The sequence below is a fragment of the Phacochoerus africanus genome, chromosome 10, assembly GCF_016906955.1.
Source record: "Phacochoerus africanus isolate WHEZ1 chromosome 10, ROS_Pafr_v1, whole genome shotgun sequence".
Lineage (NCBI taxonomy): Eukaryota > Metazoa > Chordata > Mammalia > Artiodactyla > Suidae > Phacochoerus > Phacochoerus africanus.
Window position 1 is genome coordinate 136,326,461 of NC_062553.1, and position 19,161 is coordinate 136,345,621.

Sequence of the window (19,161 nt, forward strand, 5' to 3'; positions counted from 1 at the left end):
ATGATGTGGCTGACCATGGCTCCGTCGAATTCTTCAAAGGATGGTCCGCAAGGAGCAAACTTGCATGTAAATCCCAACTGGCCTTGAAGGCCGGAGTGAAGTGCCTTTTTTAGTGGTTCATGAGGCCAAGAAAATGCCCACACGCACGTTTGAAAAGTCAACCCTGGGGAGAAGGAGTGAAGAGCCACTGAGCGTGGGGATGAGGCAACAAGCCCTGGAAGCGCCGGCGAGGCCCACCCAGCCCCTGGAAGGGGGCAGCGCCTCTCCATCTCTCAGCCTCTTCGCAGGTGTTCTTTGACAGATTCTGGCATTCGCTCGTTCGCACACATCTCTCCAAGGTGGAGAGAGAGTGCCATGTGTGGTGGAGAAGCCGGGCCCCGGCGCTGACTTTCATCCCTCGTCTGTCTCTGAGGTGTGGCAGTGAACCTCGTCCTTTATTTGAGAAATGAAACTAAGGGCGTCTTTGCCTCCCCACTAGATCATCGCTGGCCCATGATGAAGGTTCCAGCTTGGAGGGGTGGCAGGGGGAGCAGCGAAGGACAGGCACTTTTCGAAACCCAGAGAAGTCAGTGGGGTCCCGGGAGGTGGTAACCGCCTTGGACTGGACACGCAGGGGGCAGGGGGAGCCTCACTCCCCTTTGACGGCTCTCCTGAGTTTTCCACGTCTTGTTTTGCAGACGGCCATTTTCAGCCCTTTGGCCAGTGAGAAGTCCTTATCTGACTGCAAAAAGGTAAGTCAGCCTCTGGGAATTCCAGCCTGCTGGCAGAGCCATAGAAGCCTTCAGAATTGATGACATTCCGTTGAAATGTTGTGGTATCAACGAGAATGTTCTGCTGACACATTGCAGTCGTCTCTCCTCAGAGATGGAAATTTGAATGGTTCTCTTTAAGGATGTGGAAACTCTGTTATCGTCTGACAGCGTTTTCCTGCAAAGAAGTGTGTGTTTCTGTCTCGCTACTATCTGATGGTTTATTCTGCAAGATGAGCATCAGGGGAGTTTGGGGCAGGCTGCGTTGGCAGGCGTCTATGTCTTTGTTTGCAGATTTAAATCGAATGAAAGTAAACCCAATACAATATACAAATGATTTTGTATTTCGAAAGCTGATCATACAGCATAAAAATCTGGTTTGGATTCACCACAGTCAAGTTTGAGAAGCTGTCATGCTTTACAAAAGGATTAGCCTCGCTGGCATCTGACGGGAGCCGTCCGGTAATGGATCATGTCTGCAGACTGCCTGCTGGAGCAGCGGCGGCGTGTCTAATTCCTGCCCTTCGCGGTCCAGGGGCACTTTTATCCGCCTCTTTAATCTCAGGTTTAACTAGATCTTCTCCTTCTTGAGGGGAAAGAAGTGATTTCACAGTCTGAAAACTCAGATAAATTCATTGACACTCTCTATTGATATGGAAAACCAGGTGCCTAAAGAATTGACCTGGGCCTCCTTATCAGTTCCTTGTCATTGCTAAGGATTTGATACCGTGACATTGTTTGCTGGGCTGTTTTCTGTTTCTGAATTTGCTTAATAGGGAAATAGGTAGCGGGGATCTTCATCGTTAAAGGTGGTGTTCTCACTGCCATCGTTCCGTCATCTTGAGTTTGTGTGTGTGCGCGTGCGTATGTGTCTTTTTAGGGTCGCACCCGCGGCATGGAGGTTCCAGTCGGAGCCGTAGCTGCCGGCCTACGCCACAGCCACAGCAACACCAGATCTGAGCAGTGTCTGAGACCTGCACCACAGCTCACGGCAACACTGGACCCTTAACCCACTGAGCCAGGCCAGGGATCGAACCCTCAACCTCATGGATGCTAGTCAGATTCGTTTCCGCTGAGCCATGATGGGAACTCCTTGAGCATTTTTAAAAAAATAAATTTATTGGAGAGTAGTTGACCTACAAAGTTGAGTGTGTTTCAGGTGTATAGCCGAGGAAGTCAGTTATGCGTGTCCATATAGCCCTTCCTTTTCAGATTCTTTTCCCACGCAGGTTATTTAATTGCCGATTACGTCTCCATCCTGATTGAGTTCTGCTGTTTGTCTTGTTCTTGGCTCCCCGAGAGGGAGGTCCATGGAGAATTCTCAAAGTTACAGGTCTGAGAGAAGAAAAGGAATTTAGAGGTTCTCTAGAGCCCTCTTTCCCCAGCCTGGGACTTGCCGAAAATATCATTTAGAGATGGACCTCCAGCCTCCACCTGAATATTCTGCTGACAGGGAACTGAGTGGCCCCGGCTGCTCCCTGGCAAGACGGAGTGTGAGAGAGTTCATTCTTCACTTTCCTGAGCCAGTAAAGTCTCCTTTTGATTTCTGCCTAGTGATTTAAGTATGAAGTCAGGTAATAGGCTTTCTTCGGAGTCTTCTCCCCACCCCACTGCAGGGCTAATTATTTTCCTTCTTTATTTCTAATAGGACATTGATAAGGATTGATTTCCAAAGAGGCTACTGAGAGCTGGCTGGCTGGATTCAAAACTTGGCTCTGGGAGTTCCTGTCGTGGCGCAGTGGTTAACGAATCCGACTAGGAACCATGAGGTTGCGGGTTCGGTCCCTGCCCTTGCTCAGTGGGTTAATGATCTGGCGTTGCCGTGAGCTGTGGTGTAGGTTGCAGACTCGCCTCGGATCCTGCGTTGCTGTGGCTCTGGCGTAGGCTGGTGGCTACAGCTCCAATTTGACCCCTAGCCTGGGAACCTCCATATGCCGTGGGAGCGGCCCAAGAAATAGCAACAACAACAACAACAAAAAAGACAAAAAGACAAAAAAAAAAAACTTGGCTCTGCCACGTGTTACTTATGTGACTTTGGGCTGGTGACAAGACCTACTTGTGCCTCACTTTTATCATCTGTGTAGGGGGAGAATGATTATACCTACCTGGGGCGGTAGGCGGATTAACACACATAAAGTACCTAGGACGGTGCCCAACGCATAGTAGAGGCTAGATTAGCTCCTATTATTATGCCTTCTAGACCAGGTTATCCTTTTTTCTTTTTTTTTTTGGTGTCATCTTGTTTAAAATTTATTTTCTGTCTTTGTAAGGCTGCACCCTTGGCATATGGAGGTTCTCAGGCTAGGGGTTGATTTGGAGCTGCAGCTGCCGGCCTACACCACAGCCACAGCAACACCCCATCCTTAACCCACGGAACGAGGCCAGGGATTGAACCTGCGTCCTCATGGATATTAGTCGGGTTTGCTACCACTGAGCCACAACAGGAGCTCCTTTGGTATAATCTTTATAACCAGTGTCAGGCTTGTGCTTTCCACTCTTCATTCAGCGAGATCTATTTACAGACTTGGTGTGTGGCAGACACAGCAGAGGACACGGTCTGTGAGGAAAGGCCAAGCTGTAGGCGTTCTTGAGTGTAGCCTTAAGGTCCTACTAATTCAGCGTGAGATGGCACACGTTCCTATCCTATGTCCTAGTCATATCCTTCTGGTGGCCACATGAAGTTTGACGTCCTCGCATGTGCCCTAAGACAGTCTTGCATGAGCTGGTGTTGAAACGTGAATCTCTCTCACATTTTTGTAAAAGAATATTTTCGTATGGATGTAGGTCATTGTGCTCACTTTTATGCGTTTTTAAAATGTCCATCAATTGAGAGACTTTAGAAACCCAGGCCTGTCATCCAACTGACTACTACCTCCCCCAGTTCTGTGTTACGCCCGAATTAGAGTAACGTACTTGACCTCTGTGCCTTCACTTTCATCCACCCACTCATCCGTGTTGTCCGTTCAGCCAGTGAACAAGGGCTCCCTGAGCATCTGCTCTGGGGCATGATGGGAATATCCTGGCGAACAAGTCACATCTGATCTTTGCCCTCATAGAACTTGTGGTTATTAAACAAGTATGGTGCGTGATATCGTGGGATAGCAAACCTGTGTTGGAAGAAATGATTTTTTAATTGGGAGGTTCTGAGATCCTATACCAGGGGAACCTAACCTAATCTAGGGAGGGGAAACTTCCCTGAAGAAGTGATCTTCCTGCAGAGGGAAGGAGTCTGATTTGGCTACATGGGGACAAGGCGGAGGCAGAAAAACAGCAAGTGTGGAAGCCTGGAGGTGAGAGGTGGGGAACAATAAAATGTCTGGAATGTCTGGAATATCTGGACATCATGACTTAAAATAGAGGATGGGGAGTGGCCGGATGACAAGGGCCTTGTCAAGCCGAAGTAAGAGTTTAGATTTAATGTAAGGGTACCAAGAAATTTTTAAAGGGCTTTGAACTTGGGAGCCTAGGTACGTATGATGTGATGTGACTTTTCCTTTAAGATCAGTTGGCTACTGAACGACAGAAGTAAGATTTTAGATAGAAAGTCTAAGTGGAAGGCTATGATCTAGGCAAGAGATGGTAGTGGCCAGAGTCAGAATAATGGCAGTGGGGATCAAGAGATATTTGGGTGGTAAAATCAACTGCACGTAATAATAGTTTGGATATCTGGGAGAGGAAGTAGCTAAAGATGATTCCCTGATTGCTGCCATGGGCAGCTGGCAGAATTGGGGTGCTGTTTTCTGAGATGGGAACAGGGTCAGGGAGGAAGCTAGTATAGCTCAGATGAGTTTTGATTGGTAGGTGCCAAATGAGTATGTGTCCAATTTGTGGTGTCCATGAGATCTCCTAGTAATGATGAGCAGCAGGCATCTGGGCATGCAGACTTATAATTCAGGAGAGCTTTCTGGGCTGGAGCCATGGCTGTGGGAGGAATATGCATGTAGAGAATGATTGGAAGAGTGGGAATGGATGCGGTTGCCCAGGGAGGGTGTGGAGAGTAAGAAGGAGGAGCGTTGGCAAGAGTCTCGAGGAGTCTTATTATATGAGGGCTGGGAGAAGACGATGCACCTGTGAAGGAACCTGAGAAGATAGAGCCATGGAAGTGGCAAGAGCCATGGAAGTGGCAAGAAACCAGAAGGAGGTGGTATCCCAGAAGTCAAGTCAGTAGAAATAAAAGTTTTCATTAGTAATCCATAGCAAGACTGTTGCTGAAAAGAAAAAAACCTCATGCAGAAAGGCTAAGTAAAATAAGGACTGAAAAGCATCCACTGGCTTTATCCATGCCATAGGCTGCCTTTGGTTTTAGCGAGAGCATAGTGACGGGTGTGGCAGCTGGACTGCAGCAGATCTAGGGTTGAGTGGGGAAGGAAATAGGAATGGTAGAAGAGTCTACTTTAAAGGAATTTGTTGCAAGGGGGAGGAGAGGGATGAGGTGATAAGGTTGGAAAAGGGTCTCTTAGGATAGATGGGAGCAAGCATGTTTATTTTATCATTTTAAACACTTTATTGAAGTGTGGTTGATTTACAGTGTTGGGTTAGGTTCGGTGTACAGCAAAGTGATTGGGTTATGTGTGTACACACATCCATTCTTTTTCAGATTCTTTTCCCATGTGGGTCATCAGAGAGGACTGAGTAGAGCTCCCTGTGCTGCAGAGCCGGTCCCCGTTGGCCATCCGTCCCGTATACCACGGTGTGTGCGTGTGCCAATCCCCAAGTCCCAGTCTGCCCTCCCCGTAGGCAAGTATTTCTAAATGCCATCAGAAAGAAGACAATGGAAGGAATGGGGGACGACCTAAGAAAAGAGGAGGGGAATCTGTTGAGTGAGTTTTGGGGACGATGGAAGTTTCCGGATGCCAGAGCCCAAAATAAACCTTAGACTGATGGAGGGACATGAGTTACCCTAGAAAAAGAAGGAAGAAAGGGGAGCACTCATGTAGGCGGGAGTTACAGAAACAGAGAGCCAGAGGGGCCATGCCGCTAGACGACTCTGATTGGTTCATCCACTTCTCCCCCTTTTTTTGTGGGGGGAGGTGGCCTGATGATTCAGCCAGCTTCGAGTCTGCACAACTGTGCTATTTCAATAGTATTGAATCTACAGCCACCCGCACAGATGTAGCTTCGATATTGCTGTTCACGTGCTCAGCAATCTCTGGGCCATCTTGCCTGTTGAAACACGGTCCGTTTTAAGAACAGCCCTCTCAAGTCTTTGTCCCAAGCAATGGAATCTCTCCCGAAGCCCGGATCTGTGCTGGTGACTAAGTGGAGCTCTCTTCTCCCCTGGGGTCCCACCGACCGTGTTTATCTGCCAGTAGATCTTGTCCGCATGGTCTCTCTCGCCCTGGACTTGCCGTTTCTTCTCTGACACCCAGCTCTTCAGTGACTGGCTTCCCTGGTCTAACCGAGAAACCTCGGTGTCATCTGGAACGCCGCTCTTTGACTTCCCACATCCAGCTAGCTATCAGCTCCGATCAGGTCCATCCTGAAATGTTTCTAGACTCTCTTGCTTCCTCATCTGTGCTTTAAAAGGTTGAAATAGGCATATTCCCACTGTGACTCAGCTGCTTAAGGATTCCACATAGTGTCCAGGAGGACGCGCCTTCAATCCTTGGTCTCGCTCAGTGGGTGAAGGATCGGGGGTTGCTGTGGCTGTGGTGTAGGCCGGCAGCTGCAGCTCCGTTCAGCCCCTAGCCTGGGCACCTCCATATGCTGCGGGGCCCTCGAAAGAAAGAAAGAAAAGGTTGTGTAACTCCGTGCTTCCTGTTGCTCTTTCCTTAGTCCAGGTTTCCCCGTCTCCACTCCATTTTCCAAAACATGAGGGTTACTTTCCAAAAAGCAAAGCACAAGCACATCTGCGTATGTCAAACCCCGTAAGGGATTTCAGTTTTTTCATAGTGGCCCCAAAACTCTGCGTAAGGTGCGCAGTCATCCCCGTCATCTCTCGTCGCCCCTCCCCATCTCCTCCAGGAGTCCTGAGGCCGTGGTCTCTTCTTGTCTGCTTGGAAAGCTTCCTCTCCCATGGAAAGACCCCCTCACCTTGCTACTTTCTTTTCAAAGAGTCTTCAAAGACTTTCTTGGTTTTTCCAGGAAAGATGAGTGCTCTTACCTCCTGGATTCATGACATTTTGTAGTTACCCCAAGTGTAACCTCACCACTTGGCAAATGTTTATGTTTGCAACCCTGGGAGAATTGCTTTACACAAATGATCTCATTAGACTTTTGCAGCAGTTCTTAGAGTTAGGTAATACCCTCACTACCATTTATAGGTGAAGAACTTTCTGGAGAACACTCCAGTAGCAGGTGTTAGAGTCAGGATGTGAATCCAGGCTTTCTGACACCAGTCATTGCTTTTAGTGTTTGTTACCTCCTCTGCCCTTGGATTCTAAATTCTTATTTATGGGTCCAGCTTTCCCCAGACTGTCAGCTCTTGGAGGAGAGCAACCACCACTGGTTCTGTTAGGAATAATAATAACCCCCCCTGCACACACACACAGGTAGTAAGAACTCAACAAAAGTCTGTTTAATGAGTGGACCTGCTATGGCCGAGATCGTCCGTCAGCATAAATATTATGGAACTATTTTGTTCTAAAAAGCGTTTTTGTTTCCTTTTCATAGGCCTTGTTCAGGGTTTGCCATAAAGGTAATTTCTGCATTGAAGTAAGGTGTTAATGGAGAGCTGACGGGGATTGAAGCATTTAGTTCATCCAAAGACAGCAAATATTCTAAGATTTACTTCCTAAACACCATCTTCCAGAGCTGTGGGAACTCTATTATTTTCAGCCAAAGACCGGTTCACTCCTTAATTTGGAAAACCTGAAAACATGTAGGTAATATGCATAAATTCATTCAGTCATTCAGGAATATTTATGGAATACCTACTATTGCAAAGCGGTTGTTACTATTAGCATCTTGTAGATGAAAAAGGATTATTTCAGGACAAGAGAGGACTCACTCTAGGGCACCTGCTAAGCTCCGGGCCAAGTCTTAGAGGATAGGCCTCATTCGCATCTTGTGATTCTTTTTCCCTCTGCACCCTCCACTGTGTGCGGTGGGTGTGTTGTGTGGACAGCAGCGGAGAGCGATCCTCAAGCACGTGCTTCAGGATGTCTGCTGCCCCCATTTCTGTTCATGGCTATTTGTGTCTTTCGTGTCTTGATGCTTTTGCATCTCTCCGTGCAGAACCGTGGGCCCCAGATATGTTGAGTCAGCAGTTTCGTGTAGGTGCCGTCTCGCCCAGCACGACTGAACGTCCGGCATTTTCATTAGAAGTAACATGCAAACAAGATAGCCTCACCCCTTCGTCGAGGCTCCCTGCTCTGCCCTGAACCCCACCTCTGGAGCGCAGGTCAGAGATAGGCGAGGGGTGAGCGGTAGGTGAGGGTGGTGGATGAGGTGACGGTGGGGGATAAGGTGAACCCTGGGGTGGGTGAAAGGTTAGAGATTCCTGTTTCGCTAATGACTTGGAAATGAAGAACTGGTTTTCCAGTCGGACCCTGAAATGCACTCCTTTATCCTGCCCTGACATCCATCTGCATGTGGCCCCTAGACTCCCAGCAGAATCTTTAGCTGTGGTCATATAAATGGCCTTTTCAGGTTGGAGAGTTTAAAATCAGCTGTCATTTTGATGGTTTCTGGTACCCTGTGTCCGTGTGTGGAGGGGGGAAGAGCATTTGCTTCTCTGTTTGTCTCTCTCTGTTCGCTCTCCCTGGACTCCTGATGTCCACATAAACGACAGCCTTTAGAATATACAGCACATTTAGGAAACGGATCCTCATCGTAGGAAAAGCTGTTGCTTTGGGGATGCGCGCGGGACGGAGGGTCCTTCCGTGGATGGTGGGCGTGGGTGGGAGTGTTCGCGGCCGAGTCGGATGCGGTTTCTTTCGCCCGCGCCTCGGCTTCGACTTGGGCTCCACCGTTGCCGGTGGCGTCTGAGTATCCACAGCACGTGCCTGTGTCGCTTCGTCCGCTGGATGACGTTTTTATTTCCGATGGGCGTAGGCATGCTTCACTCACACAGGCAAGGTCATTTTCCTTCAGGAAGAGGTGATTAAAATCCACAAAGTAACGAGCTTTTGGAAGTTTTTCGTCCATGTTGATGAATGGGTCTCTGTGTAAATACAGCCCAAGATAGTAGTATCAGTGGCTAAGATATTTACTTAGAGTTGGTTCCTCAGCCTTTGAGACTATATTCTATCTGGCTTCCTCTTTCAAAGAGCAACACTTAATGTCTAGACTGTTCACTGACCTCCAACAGAGCTGGCTGGGCACATTCCCATGGCGCTCAGCCTCTTGGCAGAGTTTCCAGGCTGGTGGGTCACGGTGGCTCCTTCCCATGCCCTGAGAAAGGGCACAAGGACCAGATCAACGCTGTCAGCAGCGAGGGAAAATTTCAGTTTCCCCTCCCCGAGAAAGACAGGATCCCATGTTCTGGAGCAGTCACAGTGAAGGGTATCATTTCAAGGGAATTTAAGTGCTGTTTACTTTTTAAATAGATTTTTTTGGGAAGCAATGAAATTTCACATTTGGCAGAGGGCTATTTCTGCTGACTTGCCTTAGGGCTCTCTGCTGGATAAAGAGTGATAGATACATATTTGCGAAGTTCTATCTCTTTTAAATACGGGCCAACACAGGCCACTAACTTACAGGAAGGGAAGTGATAGCGCTTTGGGCAGAGAGGCAGCCTGGCGGTCAGCCCACCCTCCCTGCTCCCGCGCCTCCTCTCACTCCCCCAGCAAAGAATGAGCTCTTCGTGCTCGTTTGCAGTGTTTGGGATGAGGATGGGTGGTTCTGGACTCCATGCACTCTCCCTACAGCCCGGTTTGGGTTTTTACGGTTGCATTTTTCCACTCCCAAGAGCACAGATGCTGGAGACCGCAGACTGGTGTCCCAGCTCCTCTATCCATGAGCTCTGCGACTTTCCGAAGGCACTCAGCTTCTCTGAGCCTCACTGGAGTCGTGTATAAAATGAGACAAGTAACGGTATCAACCTAAGAATTGTCGTAAGGATTGAACAGGTGGGGATCCACCTAAAATTCTTCGAGGAGTATCTCAGTACGAGGTGTCCACTACGATTTCACTCCTGTGGTTGCTGAGAATAAGTAGAGCTTTGATGCTTTGAGCCCCACCTTCTCTTTGCTTTAAAAGAGCAGCAGTAGCAGGGTAAGTTCATCGCTAGACTCGGGCCATCGTCAGCACTGGGGGAAAATGTAAAGAGTAACTGCGCGAAAGGAATAGACCTTGTAGGGTCTCTGATTCTTAGCAGCTCTCATTGTTAATAGTTAGAATGCGCTCGGGCTCAATATTGTGGGTTCCGGTTCCATAAAAGCAAAGCATTTCTTGAAAAAATGAAACATGAACCTTCCTAATAGTGGAATGAATATACTTTTTTTGTATCTCCAGCACACGACACGATTTTAGGCAAATAGTAGACATTTAATAATGCTCGCTAATTCCTAAGGCTTGGCATGATATCATTCCTCCAAAAGCCTCCAGGAGAAGGCTTGAAACGGAAAAGAAAGGAAGAGGAAGACTCTGCCCTTTGTAAATGGGCTTGTGGCTTTCCTCTTCATTAAAAGGAGGCATTTCAGTGGACGGAGGGTGTGGGTTGGTGCTGCGCAGATGTTGGCCTCCTTGCTTTCAGCGCAGTAGCCATGGAGGTAATTGAACGGAGTGAATATTGGTGATGCCTTCATCATGTTATCATTTTATATCCTTAGCCTGGGAATCTTTGGTTTGGGGCCTTATGATCTTGAAGTGTTCCCAGGGAACGCATACCCGAGGTCAAACCAAGTAGCCATAGTTTGCAGTATTAAAACTGGCTGTGGAGAACAGTCCGGGACAAGAAGTAACTCATTGCCTCTTTTTGTGTATCTTCTACCTTAAGCAAGTATCAACGAACAAATTATAATCATTTTTGATGAGGCATAATTTCTAGCAAATAAAACGTGGTGATCTTTAAGGCTACAGTTCAATGACATATTCTTTCTTTTTTTAATTTAGCAGCAGAATCGGTAGCATTACCTTGTGCCTTTTGAGATGCGGGCATTTTCATGAATTGGGCCTTACTGCTTAGGACACACTGGCGATGCCAGAGCACAGCCTTTATTCTCTCCCAGCACCTGCTGTCATTAATTGTCACTCACTGCAGAATGAACAGCACGTTTAGATCCATAGTCTGTGTAGTGTCATCATTGTGCCTGACAGTCACATTGCTAATTGGAAGGAAGGGACTTAAGGGCCAAGGTCAAGAAATAAGTCGCTCTAATCCCTTTTGAAATGGGATGATCGCTCTGCATCTGCATTTGAACAGGTTTCAAGAATAGGACCTTTCAAGTCTGTGCTTCATGCATAACCTCCCCTAATGTATGTTTTTCAATGCATTTGAAACAATAATAATTAGCAGCACCCTCCCCATCAAACAATACACCTGAAAAACAAACAAAAAACCAAAAAAAAAAAAAAAAGATACCCTGAGTTACAAATAAAACACAGATTTTTGTCACAGCAGTTCCAGACTGCCAGAATCACTTAATGGGGTGACAGAAATAAAGGGATGTTGACAAATATTGCAAATTATACATGCAAAAGGGCATTTGAGAATTTTGTATATGTGCATTTTTTGTGTGCAGGGAGGAAGGGTCGCAAACAACTACTCCGTTCAGCTCTGCAATGACCAGCTTGATTTCACTAGTTTCTCTTTCAAGTACTAAAGATATGATGGTGAAATTTTGGCTGTCAATTGTGTTTCCCTTGTGATTCTACCAAGTTTCCTTTGGGCTCCTGTATGGCTGAGTCTCAAGGGCATGATGGCAGCTCTCTCTCTCTCTTTTTTTTTACCCGTTCTCTCTTTGGATTTTGACATGATCAAGATTGGGCTCCAGTTATACAAACAGGATTGTGGGCTTGTGCACACACAGACGCATTTAATTTTACAGAATTTGCTCTGAAAGATGAGCTTGCATAGAGATTTTTATCTTGTTTTCTGAGTCTACAGCACAGTGTGCTAGATGTGAAAAGAAGCAAGAAAAAAAATTCAAAGATGAATCAATAAGAAGCATGGAGCAGAGTTTGTGTAAATTGGATCTTTGAACAGCTTACAACTCTTTTTAGAAATAAGTGGAGTAGTCCGAATACTTAATTTGCCTCAATTAAGAATGATCACTCTCGCTATTGTTGCTCAAAATGGGCCCAAGTCACTCTACAATCAAGCTAATTGCAACCTCTGATTTATCCGTTGAGCTGTGTGCTTCGCCTTTGTTTTCATAAATGATCCCTACCGACCAAATAATCCTTCCCCTCTCTCTCCTCCCATGTTGACTGTTTTTCTTTATTATTTTAATTCCACACTTTGATGACTGCTGCAGCCTTCTGAAGCCATTGCCCAAGCCAACCACTGAAGAAGGCAGCCGGTAAGGACGCGGGCGAGGCGCCCGGTTAGGGAGGCGGTGCGGTTGCTGCGCTGTGGGTCCAGAGCCAGCCCCGCCCCGACGCGCTGAGAATTTTCGGTGGCTCCACCTCTTCACCCCCGGCATCAGTCCTCTGCGTTGATATCATTATTTGTCTCATTTTCCAAGTGAGACAAGGGAGGCGCCAAGAGGCTGCGTGCTTAGGCAACTCGTCGAGCTCCAGGGTGTGGGGAAGCTGGGACTCCGGCGGCAGAAATCGGGTCTCCAGTCTGGCTCTTAACCCTGCTCCTCTCCGGGGAGTGGGGTGGGAAAAAGCAGCCGTAAGACCCGACACCGGGCCGGAGGAGCCGGGAGGAGAATGCCCGGAATCCAGAGCCAAACGTCGCCAGGGTGTGCCCAGGGCGCCTTCTCTGCTGGGGAGGGAGGGGGCTGCGCGCCTCCCCTGTGTTCGGTGGCGATTCAGCGGCGTCAGTGGGTGGGCACCATCTCGCCAGCCCGCTCCTGCCCCAAGAAGCCCCCGTCGCCTAGTTTTTCACTTCCTACTCGAACTTACTAGGTCATTCATTTTTCCTGTATTGTTTATTACCTGTCTCCTGACAATAGAATAAATTCCAAGGTGACAGAGGTGTTTGGATCTGTCTTATTCGTGGACGTGAACTGAGACTTGCACACGGCAGCTCCTCCAACGGACCTGTTAAGTGAATTACGAGGACAACCGTTACCACCGCTGCCGCCACCAGCGCCACCAACACCCAGTCTCCAGTCGTAGAGTAGCGACCGGAGAGTTCTAGAGCTGGAAGTGATCAGGGGTCGTCTCCAGTACAGCTCCGCCTTTGTGGAGGCGGAGATGGGGACCTGGTCAGGGGCTGGAGGACGGTCTTCTCAAAGACTCGCCTGGCTCGTGCAGTGAGCGGGGTAACGCTCCACTTTAAAGTGGCTCCGCTTTATTTATTTACAGCGTTTGCACTGAAATGTGGTTGACCTGCAATGCAGTGCGTTCAGTTTACAGCAAGGCCATTCAGTTACACGCACACCCACACATACATGTAATGCACGTGGACATCTGTTCTTCGTTAGATGCTTTTCCGTCATAAGCTGTTGCAGATATAGTGAGTGTAGTTCCCTGTGCTATGGAGGAGGTCCTTTTTGTTTATCTGTTGTTCAGATAGTAGTGTGTATATTTTAATCCCAAACTCCTAATTTAGGCCTCTCCTCTTCCCCCTTCCCCTTTGGTAACCGTAAGTTTGTTTTCTATGTCTGTGAGTTTGTTTCTGTTTTGTAAAAAAGTTCATTTGTATCCTTTTTTTTTTTTAAGATTCCACATGTAAGTGATATTGTATGTGTGTCTTTCTCTGTCCGACTTAACTCTCTTAGAATGAACCTAATCTCTACTGCAAATAGCATTATTTCATTCTTTTTATGGCTGAGTAGTACTCCGTTGTATGTATGTGCCACATCTTCTTTATCTGTTTATCTGTTGCTGGACACTTAGGTTGCTTCCAGGTTTTGGCTGTTGTAAATAGTGCTGCCGTGAACGTTGGGGTGCATGGATCTTTTTGAATTATGTTTCTGGATATAGGCCCAGGAGTGGGGTTGCCAGATCATATGGTAGCTCTATTTTTAGCTTTTTATAAGGAATTTCCATACAATTCTCCATCGTGGCTGCACCAGTTTACATTCCTACGAACAGTGCAGTAGGGTCCCCTTTTCTGCACACCCTCTCCAGCATTTATTATTCGTAGACTTTTGGATGATGGCCATTCTGACTGGTGTGAGGTGACAGCCATTGTAGTTTGATCTGCGTTTCTCTAATAATTAGCGAAGTGGAGGATCTTTTCATGAGTAAAGTGGCTAGCACTTTAAATATAAGTCTTGGGAGATCATGCACCCTGTCCTGCTCTGGGGTTGAGCCTAAATTTAATGATCTTCAAAACCACAGACCATAAAGTCTTGCAGAACTGCCTAGATATATCGGGAAAATAAGATGCTGCCGGTGTGGGATTGCAAGATAAGCAGAGAACCCACTAGATGACTCAGTGGGAGTTTTCCTCAAGAGAATGGTAAAGAAAAGAGTGTACTGCTTCTTGGCAATGGAAACTGGCACTTAACATGATTATTGCAACTCTTGGGCACTTGGCTTTTCCCACTGGGGAGATCAAACGTGATAAAAGCAGAGTTGCTCTTCCAAAGCTGAACCTTCGTGAGCTCTGGTCTCCAACTGAGATGTCAAAATGGCCCATATCCTTGGCAAGAAGAGCGCTTTCATTAATTAGAGCCTTGAGCTGGCAGCTTGCCACAAAGCACCTGAACATGGTTGCCTGGGAAAAGAGGTGCCAGGGGCCACTGCCAGCACCTTGCTGATCCCCCAGAAGCTGCCACAAGTACCCACCTGTCTCCACGGGAATGACAGGTGTCTTCTCTTCCTGGTAACGGATCTGTTTCCACTCAATGTTTTTGGAGAGAGGTTCCTGGCAATGTCTTCTCTCTCCCACAGTCCTAGAGGTGGGAAAAAGATGAAAAGGAAGTTGCTGTTTTCCACTTCTGTTTGGAGAGCCACAGAGTCAGCACCTGGAGCAAGCAGAAGCTACCCAAGGAAAGGCTGCCCCTCTGGCTGACTCAGAGCTTGTCATCTCGCATTCGCCCTGGAAATCCCAAGGTTATTTAAGTAGGATGACGTCTTGAGGCTCTCGAGTGTCAGCGAGGCGATCGGCATTTTGAGGCAGGTCCCCCTGTTGTCTCTTAAGGGGCTCTGGGACTCAGTTGTCAAAAGCCGTGTTGTCCCATGTCTCCGTTGGAAAGTCCCTGCAGGTTTGCAAAGGCTTTGCCCGCCCCAGTTGTGCTTCCAAGCAGCACCTTCTGCTCGTGTTGCTGCAAGGGATACCCTTTGGAAGACCTGTTTCCGTTTCCCTAGAGAGGACAGTGGGCGCTGGCGGACGGAGCTGGGCTCCCCTTGCAGGCAGGTGCTCGGGTGGAAGTCACACGCCCGTGAGGAGGCTCACTGAGCGTGCAGCTTCTCGTCTCGGTCCTCGAAGGGCATCTGCTCCCTTCCTCTCCTTTGACGCCTGTGCCACTTTGAATCTTGGTGAGGGAGCTGCTTCCTGTGACCGTGTCCTTGGTGGTCCTCTCAGCCCTCTGAAGGGTTTCTCAAAATCTTCTAAGCCTCTGAAGAACATGAGGATGTACTTTCTCACGTTGAATGGCGTGATCATGGATTGACCGACCACACGGGCCACGCACCGTGGAGAACAGCTGCAGCGCTGGGTGATACGTTGTCCGGTTCCTGTGTAACCACTGATGGCTTGGGAGCCACGCCGCCCTAATAAACGCTGCCGTAGTTCTCACTGGCCCTGCGATGCTCATCGTCACCCAGTCCTCTCTGTGCCCCCATCTCTCGTCTTCCCCCTCTTCCTCCTCCCTTTTCTTCTTCTTTCTCCTCCTTCTTCATTTTTGGAGACATCATTTGTACTTTAGTAATTTAGAAAGGTCTTTCTCATTTATGTTGCGCAAACGTCAATAGCAAATGTCCATGCTGTGCTCAAGAACAGCTCAAAAAGCATTTTTGCAAACCTGTCAGTATCATAAGTCAGACTGAAATCCAGAGTTAACGTGTGCTTTGTTTTCGAGTTTGAAAAAAAAAAACCATAGATGCAAAATTAAAATATGTTTTACCGAGTGTCTCCCTTAACACATTGTTTTGATCCAAAGGAGAAAATAAAACTTGAAAATATGTGGGTTTTGTGTTTTCCTTCTAATCTCATCTTAAAAATCAAGATTTTAAAGCTACATGAGTATTAATAACGATTTAGATTTGGGAGTGACCAACTTAAGGATACAGTTATTAAAGCTTTGAAAGTAAATGTAAACCTTTCGACAGACCCAAGAGATCAAGGTGAGAAATGAGGGGATCGGAGAAATTGGGGAGCACCACGATTTAGGGGTCAAACCAAAGAACAGACAGAAAGGGAGACCCAGCCCGTCACCCTGTAGAGAGGGCCAGAGTTTGAAGATGGAAAGAAAAAAGGCATCAGTTGACGTAGGACTGTCTCAGAGATGGGTCACCAAAGGGCAGGTGCAGCGAGTAACCTTGACCGGAAGGAGAACAGCACCTTTTAGCATGAACGGATTGGGGCCTGACGTCTCTTGGTTTTTAAGGTGGAGATAACAGTGGTACCCAGCTCGCGGGGTTCCTCTCCAGTGATGCCGTCAAGCCCCAAGTCCAGGCTCTTGTGAGAGGCTCCACATCGTTTTTGGATCTGGCTCCATGGTAAATTATCTATCCCCCCGGCACGGCGACAGGCAGGGGTCGAACAGAGATGGGATAGCCACAGATGTCGGCAAAGGGAGGTCCAGATGCATGTAGCAGCTGCTGGGGGTACCGTCTGACAGCGTGTAAGTGCCGACTCTTGGGGAAGCTCACGTCTGTTTCTCGGAGATGATTTCCCAGGCCTCTGGCTCTCCCTCTGAGAGGGTTTGGTTTGCTGTGCTCCTCCTTGGCCGCGTGTGCAGGTGGCGTAGGGGAAGTGCCCTGCTTGGGAGAGGCGCTCCCTTCTCAGCCGTCTCCCTGCCTGATGAACAGCCACGGCTCCTTCTGGTCCTAGGCTCCTTAACTCGTGGAAAACGTAGTAGGCTTTCTCTCACTTGCCCCCGTGAGACCCCTGTGCTCCTAGGCGTGCCCGTCACGGTTCTCTTACATCCCCCACCTTCTTTCTTTTTAATGGAAGTAGAGCTGACGTGGAGAAAAGGCACGCTTTAAATACACCAGCACGGTCGTTCTTGTATACTCCCGTGTGCCCACCGTCCATACCGAGTGATAGACGTTTCCAGCATCCCGAACGTTCAATGCCCCCCCGGCAAAGTAACCAGGCTTCAGACCTCTGTCTAGGACCGAAGGGTAATTTCACCTGTTTTCGCGCTCTGTATCCATGGAATCATTGAATATTTACTCTTTGGTTTCCGGCTGCTTCTGTCCAGTGTTATACCTGGGAAAGTCATCTACGGTCTTGCGTGTAGCAGTGGGTCTCTTTCTGTCCAGTACAGTTTTGCAGTCCGTTGCAAGAAACACCACAGTTGATTAACCGACGCAACGGCTGGTACACTTTCTAGTTGCTTCAAGCGTTAGGCTACTGTGAATGCCGCGGCTCTGATTATTCTTGTAGCTGTTTTTTTGTGGCCCCAAGTACTCTTTCACCGGGGCCTATACACAGGAGTGGGATTTCAGGGCCCGAAGGCGCGCGTGTTCATGGTCAGCGTTGCAGGTGCTTTCTCGTCTTTTCTGCAGTGTGTGCATCGCTCCTTTGCACAGCCGGTGAGGGACCAGTTACGCTCACCTATAGCTCTGTGAGGCAAAGACTGCACACCACTCGTGATAAGCCTTGGCCCACTCCCCAGTGCTGTCCACAGAACCTGGGTGAGGAATCTTTTTGACCGGAGGCCCTTGTTGGCGTGAGTTACTGCAGACCCTCTTATGCGCCTGTCTGCTCAGGGAGTGGGGAGGCAGGGGTCTGCTCGGGGCTCCAGGGCGTGTGTTGGCTCCCTGGTCCTCTGTTCAGGGGTCTCAGTTAAGCTGCGCCTCAAAGGCCATCTTCTCCTTCTTGGACTGGCGTCTTCCCTCAGTCCTGGAAGGACCGCCAGCTCTCCTCGCAGCCCTGGGCACTGTCGTCGGGAGCCTGGGAGTCATCCTTCTAGCTGAACAGTGACTCTAGCAACGTCCATAGGAATAGGCCGTTTCCAGATCAGCTGCCCCTTGTGTAGCGCTCCTCATCTTTGGGACTTGTCCTCTGATGGGCTCTAGGGAACTGGCCGCACTGACTTCGTGTCCAGGTGGAGGATGGCACCTCGTCCCAGCCTTTCGCCCTTTGGAGTATTTCCTTCCCAAGGACACACGGATGTAGTGACGGTCAGTGCGCTGTCAGACGCTGTTCCCGCTCCTACTGGGTTGATTGGCTTTAGCGCCACGGTCATAATCTGAGCATCCTGGCCTCTCACCTTCTGGCCTGGGCCCAGGGTCTGAGCGTCCTGGGGTTGGAGTCAGGGGAGGGGAAGGAGAAGGTGCTGGTCCACCCAGTGGTGTCACCTAGAGCTTGGCGCGCCTGGGGCTGCAAAGAAATGCGTAGCTTCACTCTTTTGTGACATGGTTGGGTTGATCAGACGTCAGGGCAGAAGGGGTGGGCAGCCGCGTCTGAGGAGGTTGTGGGCAGTGACCGTTCATCCCTGTGCGGCGGCCTGAGAGGAAGAGCAGAGCCCAGATCTTCATGCTGTGAAGCCGGACTCCGTCTCTTCCTTTCTCACTGTCTTTTTATGTGAGTTGAATTCTCCCTGCGAGGTTTTAAAACAAGCACATGTCGCGTTCTCTGCTCTGCCCAACCTCTCCTATTCGAAGGTCCCAGCTTTCACCAGGCTGTGCATACAAACAGCACGGACTATGTGGCCAGCTCCTAGCACCCACTTGTTGACTTAAGAAACTCAATTCTTGGCCACGTTTCTCTCACCGTGTGTCTCTAAGGTTCCCAAGGGTCGTTCACCTGGATGTACCAGGTTTCTTTACTGAAGTCTGCTTACTGGCGTCACCTGCGGGGAGCTTGTCCCTGCCTCGGCCGACCGCTCTCCGCGGAAACTCTGCTTGCCTGACATATGGTGGGCAGGTGGGCGCCACCCTGTGGAGTTCTCTCTGCTCCATGACCTCCTGTGCTTCGGCGACACGGTGGGGGGACATCCCTTCTCCCCACTCTACGGAGAATTTGGACCCTTAGGCCTCAGAGCAGCGCAGTTCGTTCTCAGTGTTTCACAGTCTGTCCTGAACACAGCGCCTTTGGCTTCTGGTCTCAACGACCCTCCCCACGGGGTTCAAGATGGGTTCCTGGATCCACGAGGAAAGGCGTATATGCCACAGCATCCCCACTGTTAGCTCATCTCCCCCCCGGTCTGTAGCTGCCCTTTCTCCCAGCACTCTTGCTGCAGTTTCTGCCCTCTCTTTCATCTAGAAACAGCCCCCCAGATGTCTCGGTCCACAG

At 48.9% G+C, this 19,161-nt stretch overlaps 1 protein-coding gene across 1 annotated transcript in view; it reads left to right on the top strand.

Annotated features, from left to right (window-relative positions):
* RASGEF1B (RasGEF domain family member 1B) overlaps nucleotides 1–19,161 on the top strand; it is a 527,684-nt gene that overhangs the window by 187,488 nt on the left and 321,035 nt on the right. The window contains exon 3 of the mRNA XM_047798223.1: nucleotides 678–731. Coding sequence (XP_047654179.1) covers nucleotides 678–731 — 54 coding nt within the window. The remainder of the gene's footprint in view (nucleotides 1–677; nucleotides 732–19,161) is intronic.